Here is a 10,404-nt window from a genome sequence, read left to right as displayed (position 1 = left end):
CAACAGGCGGGGGAAGGCAGACAGCGCTGGGTGCGGCAGCGGGGCCCGGCCCGCCGGAGCTCCGGCCAGCCCCGGGGCCGCGCCCGCGCTCCGCCGCGCCTCGGCGGGGCTCAGAACTACGACTCCCAGCGGCCACCGCGGCCCGCCCGGCCGGCGCGGCCCGCTCTGATTGGCTGTCGATCCGTCCCGCGCAGCGGGAGGCGCGTTGGCCCCGCCCACGCTGCCGCCCCGCATCCCCATTGCAAGAGGAAGGCGGGGCGCGCGGGCCGCGGAGGCGCGCGATTGGCCGAGGGGCGCGAGGGGCGTGTCGGGGGCGGGGCCTGCCTGCCCTGCCCGGCGGCGGGAGGGAGCGGCTGCGGCGGGCGCGGGGCCGCCATGAGGTACCGCGGGGCCGGGCGGAGCGCGGGGCCGAGCGGCCGCGGGCCGGGGCGGGCGGGAGCGGCCCGGGAGCCGGGGCCGGGAGCCCTGGCACTGGCGGGGTGGCTGGGCGCGTGGCGAACAGCAGAGCGGAGGAGACGAGGAGGACGTGTCGGTGGGGCGGAGGGTGGGGCTGGAGAGATCCCGCACAGCCGGGGAGGTGGGCTGGGACCCCGCTATGGGGCGACAGGTGAGGAAGGAGACCCATTTATGGGGTAACAGGTGAGCTAGGGGATCCCGCTGTGGGGTGACAGGTGAGGAAGGGACCCCACTATAGGGTGACAGGTGAGCTAGGGGACCCCGCTGTGGGGTGACAGGTGAGCTAGAGGTGAGAGGTAGGCGGGGGGACTCTGCCATAGGGTGGCAGGGGAGCTGGGGGTCCCTGTTGTGGGTCCCTGTTGTGGGGTCACAGGGGAGCTGGGGGTCCCTGTTGTGGGGTCACAGGGGAGCTGGGGGTCCCTGTTGTGGGGTCACAGGGGAGCTCGGTGTCTCGGCTGTGGGGTGACACTTAGGCTTGAGGTCTCTGCCGTGGGGTGGCACTGGAGGCTCAGGGGGCACAGGAAAGCCCCTGCACAGCTGGGCAGGTGGGCTGGGGGTCCCTGCAGCAGCAGGGTGACACGGCCTGGGGGTCCCTGCCGTGGTGGCTCTGGAAGCTGAGCGCAGTGGGGATCAGTTCGAGTTGGGTTTGGGCACAGATCGGCCGGGCTGGGGCTGCCAGGGCAGCGTGAGGAGCAGGGTGGGGTGTGAAGGCTGCTTTGGGAGGGCGAGGCTTTCTGCCCTCTCAAGCGTAGCCGGTGTAGCCTCTTCTCTCCGTGCATTTGGCACGGAAAAGCCCCAGCATCGCTGGGATCCGGCTGAGCCGCTGGCACGGCGGCTACGTGATGCTGGCACGGTCGGCATCCTCCGTGCGCGCCGTGGCGCGTCACTGGGGCTGTGCACCCCCCGACCCGTGCCTGGGCCACCCCCAGCCCGTCGAGGCGGTGCCACCTCCCGGAGTGGGACCCCCGGGTCCCCTCGGGGTCCGCGGGGTCCGGCTCCACGCGCGCTCCGTTTCTCCCGGCACGATTTCCTCCTCTGGCAGCAGTGACGGGAGCGGGGGCGGAGATGGGGGAGCCTGGGGGAGACACAAATGTGCGACTGCAGCATCCTCACTCCCATGGCTGCATCCCTCGCGCCTCCTCACGGTTGCCTTAGCAACCTCCTATCGATGGGGTATTTATAGAGGATGGGAAGCCGGAGGGAGGGGGGGATCGGGAATGGGTGGGCGTCTGCTAGGTCAGCCTCCAGCTTCAGGCTTCTCTCAGCTTGCGTGGGGGCAGGAGGGATGCTGCTCCCCTTGGCGTCAGCGTGTGCACTGCTCCAGCTTTTCCTGCTCGCTGGAGCCAGGGGAGGTGGCCAGGAATTTGCATGTGGAAATAAAAATAAGCATCTGGGACGTCTGCCCTTTCCACCGGCCTTGCTCGTGCTCAGAGGCTTGTGTGCACCTCCCTGATTGTGGCACTGGTGCATTGACACAGATACATGGAAGAAAGTAAAAGAGTGTAAATTAAATTAAAGAGCATTAAATTTGTTGCCTGATGTGTGATGTGAGAATATCCTTCTTTCTGTGTCTTTGTTCTCCTGTCCATCAGAGGGGGAGAATGCCCCTAACAAGGAGGGTTTGTGTGGAAACTGTGGCATGCTGTCTGTGCTGTGCTTTCTTTTATCCTGGGGCTTTGGGTCTCTTTGTAAAAACTGATGACAGCAGAAGTGGGTCAGGTGGTCCCTGCTCAGAGCCTGTGGGGGAATTCATGGATCCAGAGGCCTCTCACATCCCCCAGAAGGGCTCAGAGAAGCAGGACTGGGCTGTGGGGCACTGGAGGCAGCAGACCTCTCCCATGTACTTCTGGTGCTCCGCTGCTTTCCCTCGCTCTTGCTTCAACTCCAGAATGAGGTTTGCAATCTGAGCTTCCCAAATTCAAACTTGGGAAGAAGCTGCTTTCTCTCTCTGGACACAGCTCCAGGCTTGCATGCCCTCTTGCTACTCTACGGTGTAGGAGCCTTGGAAAGCACAGCAAACCTGATGTTGGCAGGGAGAGGTGCTCTGTTTACTGGAAGGTGGCTGTTGTGAGGTGTGCTGGTGTGCAGCATCAGCCCTTCTGTGTGCCTGCCTTTTATGTGAAAAGGAGAACTGTGTTTCCAGACCTGCTGACCCTGTGAACAGCTCTGTGCTGTCCCTGACCTCACTCCAGCACAGCAGATCCAAGTGCTTTTGGAATAACTGGATATCTAAAGTGTGGTCCTGCAGTTCCTGCTGTTTCTAACCTGCTTGCTCCTTCATCTGCAATAAATCCCTGCAGGAGCTGGGCAGTCCTGTCCCCTCTGTCTCTTGACAGAGGTGTCACAGCAAGTGTTACACACAGCAATAGTCAGCCCAGGGCAGTCTGATCCGTGGGGCATTGAGCACAGGGAGAATACAAAGCATGGGAAACAAGCAGATATCCTCTGCTTCTGCAGGGCTTTGTTGAACTCCTGTTGTGTTTAGTTTAGTTTTGCTTTCGAAGCACAAAGAGTGCTTGTCTGGCTGGAGAGCTGTTGTCCTGGCTGTGCAGGCAGCTCTGTCACTCTTGCTGCTGCCCTTAGCTTGGCCCAACAACCAGATTGTGGGTAGGAGTTGCAGAAGTGAGAACTGGCACGTCTGTGGAGTTGCTCTAAAATAAGATGATTGCTTCACCTGTATCCATCACTCTTTTGTGGAAGGGAAGAGCACCAGGCTGCACCCAGCAGTCTCTGACATGCAGTTCATCTTGTCTGCTGGTGAGAAATGGGGTCTATTGCTGGTCTGCAAGGCCCTGCTTCTCCATGGGCCCTGCCCCAGCACTCTGGGAGCTGAGGGTGCCCTGAGCCCCTCCAGGCAGGTGAAGAGCAGGGAGGCAGCTGGAATCCTTGGCTCTCTGCAGGGGCACTGTGGGGCTGGGATCTGTCGTGGGTCCAGCACTCAGCACCGTGCTTTCTGCATGAATCTGATCCTGGGTAACAGGGGTCTGTGCTTTGAAACTGGGCTGGAAATGGAAGCTGTCAGTGACTCTCCTGTTTTCTTCCCTGCAGGTAGGCAGGAGCCCCCTTTGGCCGAGTGAGGCAGCATGGCAAGTAAGTGCTCCCCAGGCAAGATGGAGAGGTGCTGGTGGTGTTGGAGGAGAGAAGGGGGATGTTTGACAGCCTCCTCTCAAGAAAGGGGTGCCTGTGCATTCTGAGGGAAGTTGCTCTCTGTGGGGAGCAGCTGTCATTGACTTTTGGCTCTGGTGAGGTCTGAGGTCCAGCCTGACTTGTGCTTCTCTCTCCCCTCTGCAAGGTGGGAGTCGAGAGGAGGTGCTGAAGGTCTGACCTCTCCGGGACTACCCGGAGGCTGCAGCCTTTCTGCCTCTGTGTGGTGCTTGCTGTGCAGGACGGGCCTCCCCAGGGCTCTCTGGGCTGCCTGTCTGCACTGACATCTCTCATCAACGGTGCTCCTCATGCCCATGGCTGGCACCCTGCCAGTGCCCACCTGAGGGCCACACTGCCCTGTGTGGCTGCTGGCACTGGGCTCTGTGCTCTGTGGAAGCTGCTGAGCTCAGCTCCACCCTGAGCTCGCTGTGGCACACCCAGAGCAGTGCTGGGCCAGCACTAAAGATGGGCTGAGCCTGGTGAGGCTGTAGAGAGCTGTGTGGTCTGTCCAGAGCCGGGATCAGGCCTCCCTCCTGGCTCTCCTGGGCAGCCTGCATGGAGGCTGCGTGCCCCGGTGTGACGGGAGCTAAGGAGGATGGCAGGAGTGAAGGGGAGATGGAGAGATCTGTCTGGGATCTCAGGATTTGCTTGGAGTGTCACCAGAGCCAGCTGTGAAGGTGGAGGCAGTGGCCATGCTGGGGAGCAGGAGGACCCCAGGGATGACAGGTATGCCTTCTTTCTTTATCTGTGCTGTGCTTGGTGCGGGAGGGAGCAGAGATCTTCAGGCAGTGTTTTTAAAAGGTTGCTTTAATCTTCAGTTAATGGGGAGGGTGCCCAGCTGGCTCCTTGTCTTCCTCCACTGCTGCCTTTTTTCCTTCCCAGAGCTCAGGTGCTGGCTCACCAGCATGTCCTGGTGGTGGAAGGTGTCCCCTGTGGTGACAGTGTCCCCTTCATGGTGACCCTGATGTGCGGGGCGGGATGTGGTGATGTGCAGGTTCTCCACCACATGCTCCCTGCCATCCCTGGCTGTCCCCCTGCAGGCACAGCCACAGTCCTTCCCCAGAGAAGCAGCCCCTGGGTGCCCCCCAAGCAGGGCAGCTGAGACATTGGGGTGGTGTCCTCCAGGGGCCAGCAGCACCCCAGGAAGCCCAACAGGGATGAGGTGAGCCCAGCCCTTGCTCCTGCTTCCCCTGCCTAAAAGCTCTGATCTTTCCTGAGCACCGGTTCTCCAGCTGGTGTGGGGAGGCTTGGAGAGGCACAGGGGATCAGCACTGAGGCTGCTGGGCACTGGCAGGTCCCCTCACCCGTGGTTTGGGGACAGGACCTGCTTGGCTATCTGCTCTTCATGTCAGCTGGGGATCCAGTAGAGATGAGGGGCTCCTTTCCTGAGGGCCAGTGGTTTTCCTGCTCTGGTCCCGAGAGCCATGTGGGAGTTCTTTGCACTTTCAAGGGGAGGGAGCAGTGACTGAGTTTCTGCTCTTCTGCCATTTTTATGTCCCTGAAGGAAATTGCATGTGGGGAAAAACACACACCTCTGTCACAGCATGCTTGCAGTTGGGACAGTGCTTTTGATACCTGCCTGCCTGTGTGTCTGTTTTTATTTCCTACCTTAGTGGCCAACTCAGCATGGCAAAGCAGGGAACGGGTCCAGTGACTGCTTTCTGCAGGGATGGAAAACCCTGACAGTGAGAACTGCAGCCAAGCTTGTTGCTCTAAGATGTGCTGAGGAAGTTGAAATCTGAGTGTCAGGCTCAAGTGCCAAGGAGGGGAGAGTTTATACCACGGTCTGATCAAGGTGGGAGGCAAAGGAGGTGAGGCCAGACTTCTCCAGCAAAGTACGGGATATTTGCAGAATGAATGTTGTCTTTGTAAAATTTCATCTCCTTCTGGAAAGGCTCAAGACAAGATCAGCCTGCCAGCCTGTTCCCTCTCCAGCCAGGATAGCCCTCCTCAACTGTGAAAGCCAAGGCAAGCTGATCCCTGCCCTTCTGCAAGATGCCTTCTGTGCCTCTTGAAAATGCTTTTTCGGTTGTCCTTGTAAAAAAAAAAAAATGGTTTGCATAATAAAGTCGATTCTGAGGGAAGATCTGTGACTCACATCATTCATGCTGCTCTTCATTCACACCTCAGTGGCTCAGCCCTCTGCAAACTCTCAGAGAAGCAAGGCATTAATAAATCACAAGGGGAAAATGCACCTACACAGCACAAAAGCAGCTCAGTGCCTCCAAGCCCAGGCTGGTGTAGCACAGTAGTAGTTGTTTATTACACCATGATCTCGTCCCTGTTGATCTTTCCAAATACTCACAAATACCTTGCTGTATTGTTTCAGCAGCAGGGTACATGGAAGGTAAAGCAGAAGGAAACTTGCCTTTCTCCCTGGCAAAAGGTTCCTAAGGAAAGAAGTTAGTGGCTTTTCACTGACTGTTTTGCTTGTGGAGTCAGTATTTTGTTAGCACCAAGCTGGTCAGCTGGGAGATTCTGTCCCCCTTTGATGCTGCTGCTCTGTGAATGGGTTCACCTTGTTGATCCAGTGGAAGACTGAGCCTGAGTGTGAAGGAGGTAAATAGGTTCCCGTGGATCACCCATCTGAACTGATTCATCTTCCCAAGGGAAGCAGCAGGATTTTGTGGCTTGGTGGGAAGAGATGGAACCAGCCTGCAGCTGAGTGTGTTGAACTGCATTGTGGAAACACTCATTCATGAAATGCGTGTTTGGATCCTGGAAGGATCACGTTTTGTGTGAAGTTTCTGCTCCCTGAGCAAACAGCTTCTTTGCCTCCTGTGCTGCTGCAGGTCCTGGCAGGCGCTTGCCTCCTGTACCCCACGGAGGTGTCCCTCCTGCAGGGTATCAGGAGGGGCTTTGATGTCTCTCGTGCAGGAAGGAAGGTGTTGTTCCTCCTCCATCTGGCTTCAGGACTGCATGTGCTGTGGGAAGACTTGATGAGTCTCCCAGGCTTTGGGAGCAGAGGAAAGTTTGTGAGGCCTCTGCATAAAACACAGTGGAGATGAGAATGTGATGCTGTGGGAGGAGTGGTTGCTCAGGCCCCTGACTCGTACCCCCTGTGCCATCCCTGTGTTTTGGAGATGTTTGCCCTTGTTCTGGGCCTGGGAGAAGACAGTGGTTTCTCTGGGGCCTGAACAGAGTCCTTGATGCCACCTGAGCTTGCATGACCCCTGAGCAGCTGGCAGCAGGGACACAGCTTCCAGCAGGCTGTTGAACTGTGGGCTGTGAGTCCCTCTTGGTGCTCACCCTGTGTCCTGGCAGAGCTCTGTGTCCCAGACCTGTGGGGTCTTGCTCTCCTGGTGGAATCTCCCTTGCCCTGCAGCAAAGGGGCAGAAAGATTGAATCCATCAGGGGCAGAAGGTTGGAAACAAATACTTTTGGAGCCTTTTGTCTCTTCCTCAGTTGCCCTGTGTGGCTGCAACTGCCACTTCTGATGTCTCTAGCACCTCAGCCCTGACAGGAGGGCTCCTGGTGCCATCTGTCTCTGGGCAGACCCCAAGAGTCCTGTGCCCCTCTGGCTGTCCTACCTGCTGTCCTACGTGATTGCAGGCCTGGGTTTTTGGTGTTGGGGATGCATGTGGCATCAGGGATCTGGGTCAGAAAGCTTGGCTGGGCAGAGGCCAGGTATGGGGCTGTGCCTGCTCAGAATGTCTCTGCCTTGTGTGTTGCAGTGTTCTTGGGAGCCAGGAATGCCCACTCACTCCTGAAACGCTTTCCCAGAGCCAATGGCTTCCTGGAGGAGATCCGGCAGGGCACCATCGAGCGGGAGTGCATCGAGGAGGTCTGCAGCTATGAGGAGGTCAAGGAGGTCTTTGAGAACAAGGAGAAGACGGTGCGCTTGTCCTACGCTGCTCCCCAGTGCATGTGGGAGGGCTCACTCCTCAGCAGGCTGGAGACAGAGGGAAAGCACGAGGGGACAGCCTCTCCTCTTCCCTTTGTCCTCTTCTGCCTGCAGGCAGCATGTCGTGGCTTCACTTCTTTGCATGGCTTTCCCTTCCCAGGCAATGGCCTCACCTTGCTTTTGCCAGGACTCCCTGCCCACAGCTGCAGGTTGAGGTGCTCCCATGGCACATGTGGCAAATCTGTGCTGTTGTCCCTGATTCTCTAGGTTGGGCTTGCTGTGGGATAATTGAGGAATGTTCCCAGGTCCTTCTATCTTGGTTCCCACAGTGCCTCAGGAGTGGGAGACATCCAAAATGCTGTCCCTTTGGCCTGGGGAGAGCGGTGATTATTGCTGGTGGAGGTTGGGTCCTTCTCCCAGCTGCAGCACGTGATGGTTGTTTCTCTGTTCCCCTTGCAGATGGAGTTCTGGAAAGGCTACACCAGCTCTGTGTACTCTGTCAAGGACCCCGGGCACGGCACGGAGCGCTCTGACGCTATGTACGTGGTGGTGCCCCTCTTGGGAGTGGCTCTTCTCATAGTCATCGCCCTCTTCATCATCTGGAGGTGCCAGCTGCAAAAGGCCACGCGCCACCGCCCTTCCTATGCCCAGAACCGTTACCTGGCCAGCCGGACGGGCCGCAGCCTCCCCAGGGTCATGGTGTACCGGGAGCGGTCGCAGAGCCAAGGGGAGACCCAGTACCAGCGGGAAGCCAGCAGCCGGGGGGCTGGGGATGCCAGAGCGGGGGGCACCCCCCAGCCAGACGGCACCCTGTGCCCGCCAGAGCATTCTGTGTCCGTCCTCTCCAGACTGTCCAGTGCCACGCCCCCGCCTTCCTACGAGGAGGTGACGGGCCACCCGGAGAGCAGCAGCGGTGAGGAGACCAGCGTCTCCTACAGTGACCCTCCGCCGAAGTACGAAGAGATCGTGGCCACGGCCCCTGCCGCGGGCAAATAGCGGCTCTGCCTCCCTCCTGCCTCTTCACACACTCACACCCACCCAGCCACCCTCCCTTCGCCGTGCCTGGGACCCCCTTCAGGGTTCGCCAGGCCCCCATCTCACCTGTACAATCTGGTGCCATCACACAATAGCCTTACCCTCCTAACCAAAAATAGCTGTCCCCAGGTGGGGGAGGCAGGGCTGTGGGACGGCTCTGTAGCCAGCCAGCCATGTCCTGCCCTCACTCCCCACTCACGTAAGTGCTGTAGCAGCCAGAGCCGAGCAGCAGCTTGTTCCTGGCTCAATGGGGGGGTCACCCCATGGTGCATTTGATTTCCTCACCTCCCCCTCAAACAGACATGACATTTCCCATGATTAGAGCAGCCTTGCTGCCACCCTGGGCTGCTGCTCAGCCTCACCCCATGTTCTCACTGGGCCCTGTTCTACTGCTCAGGGCTCTGATTAGGTGATGGAGATGCAGGATTGGTGTGGCAAATTTTTGTCCATCCCTGCAGTTGGTGGGGCCAGCTCTGTGGGGAGATGGTGCTTCCCCCATGTGGATTTGTTGCCAAGTGGGAGTGGGGAGCCCGGTCCACACTGTGGTGTTTGTAGTGATATTTGCTCTGTGGAGATCAGGGAGGAGCAGCTAGAAGGTGCTCTCTGATCTCCTAGATCTCTTTGGAAAGGGAGAAAGGGCTTGTGGTGGTCTTGTACTTGAGGTAAGTGACTTTGGAGTAGCAGGGCCTTTTCCTGATGTTCTCTGCTTTCCCCCTGTGGGTGCTGAGCAGCTGCAGGTCTGGCTGCTGCAGAGCTGGCCAAGGAGGTCTTCTCTGACCCTGAGCCAAATGTGGTCTCGTGGCTTTAAGTGATGGGGATTCAGCTCTCTCCTTGAGCGTGGCCTATCTGGTGTCTGCCCCAGAGGTGAGAGCCTGCAGACAGGCCAAACCTCCCCTCTCCCTGCCCTAAACCTCTCTGCCCTGCCTGGCTCCTCTCTTTGGGGCTCTTTGTCTTCCAGAGCAGGTACAGTGGAATGCGAGACCCCGCTCTCCCCCTGACCTCTCAGCTGGGCTGTGTTTGGTGTCCAGGGCTGTGGCATGGAACTCCTGCTGACAGGGGTGGGAGCCACAAGACCACAGACCATGCCTTGAGGTCAGGAGCGGGGTCAAGCCTGCTCGTGTGGTTGTGTTGCCAGGGCAGGGCAGAGCCAGGTGCTTTGCTGTGGGATCAGTGTCCCCTTTCCCTGGGCAGCTGCCTGTAGGGTCCAGGCAACGGGGCTGTCCTTCCCCAGTCATGTCTGATGGATTAATACAAGGGTTGTCCTCCAACCCCCCAGAAGCTCCCAGCACTGCCACCACCCGGTGTTCACCCAGCACCAGCCTCTCCACCAGCACCAAAAGGCTATTGTTCATCCATCAGTGGCCTGCATCCCGCCTGGCCCCAGTGATGCCCTTGCAGCTGGTGCCCTCAGCCCAGAGCTGAGGCTTGCCCAGCGTGGCTGCTCGTGGGGCAGGACATGCTGGCACCTTGTCTGTCCCCTGCCCAGCCTTAGCAGGTCGGGGTTATGGGGAGAGCTGACAGAGTGTCAGGGCCAGAGCTAGAGAACACCAGAGGGAAACACAAGGGTGCTCTGCATCCTCTGTCTTTGATGCTCGGTCATTATCCCTGCAGTTTGTATTCTGTAAGACTTGGTATATTTCTGTGCAAAAACAAAAAGGTATTTATTAAAAAACCCTCACAGTCTGAGCGGCACAGGGTGGCTTTTTCCCACAAAGGATGTTGTGGGGGACAGTGACACCACTAACCTCTGCCACGGCTGCTGGCTGATCCCAGTGAGGATGGGAGTGTTTGGGAGTGGAGCCCCGAACATCACCTGGCCGTGTGGTGTACCCCCTGAGAAACCTGACGGTGTCCTGTGAGCCCCGAGCTGCCTGCAGGAGAGATGCAGAGAGGTTTTCTGAGGGGACTGAGGTGCATAGGTTGTC

The 10,404-nt window shown here is 58.6% G+C and overlaps 1 protein-coding gene across 7 annotated transcripts; it reads left to right on the top strand.

The window, feature by feature from the left end:
- Window positions 1-326: 326 nt before the first annotated feature.
- PRRG3 (proline rich and Gla domain 3) lies at window positions 327-10,165 on the top strand. Of its 7 annotated transcripts, XR_014952526.1 has the most exons (6): window positions 327-380; window positions 3,505-3,546; window positions 3,749-4,326; window positions 4,641-4,762; window positions 5,214-5,395; window positions 5,495-5,684. XR_014952526.1 is itself a non-coding variant. In XM_021534475.3 (4 exons), exons 2-4 carry the CDS (start codon window positions 3,540-3,542, stop codon window positions 8,438-8,440), a joined length of 705 nt encoding a protein of 234 aa, XP_021390150.2. In that variant the 5' UTR covers window positions 327-380; window positions 3,505-3,539; the 3' UTR covers window positions 8,441-10,165. The 7 variants fall into 7 exon arrangements, 2 of the variants coding, with proteins under 2 accessions (XP_021390150.2, XP_085427127.1); XR_002465745.3 differs by lacking the exon at window positions 4,641-4,762; XR_014952524.1 differs by having other exon boundaries at window positions 5,214-5,684.
- The last annotated feature ends 239 nt before the right edge of the window (window positions 10,166-10,404 follow it).

Source organism: Lonchura striata, chromosome 4A (genome assembly GCF_050655825.1).
Source record: "Lonchura striata isolate lonStrDom1 chromosome 4A, ASM5065582v1, whole genome shotgun sequence".
NCBI lineage: Eukaryota > Metazoa > Chordata > Aves > Passeriformes > Estrildidae > Lonchura > Lonchura striata.
The sequence above is the reverse complement of the archived record's forward strand: the minus strand, read 5'-3'. Positions and strand labels throughout refer to the sequence as shown.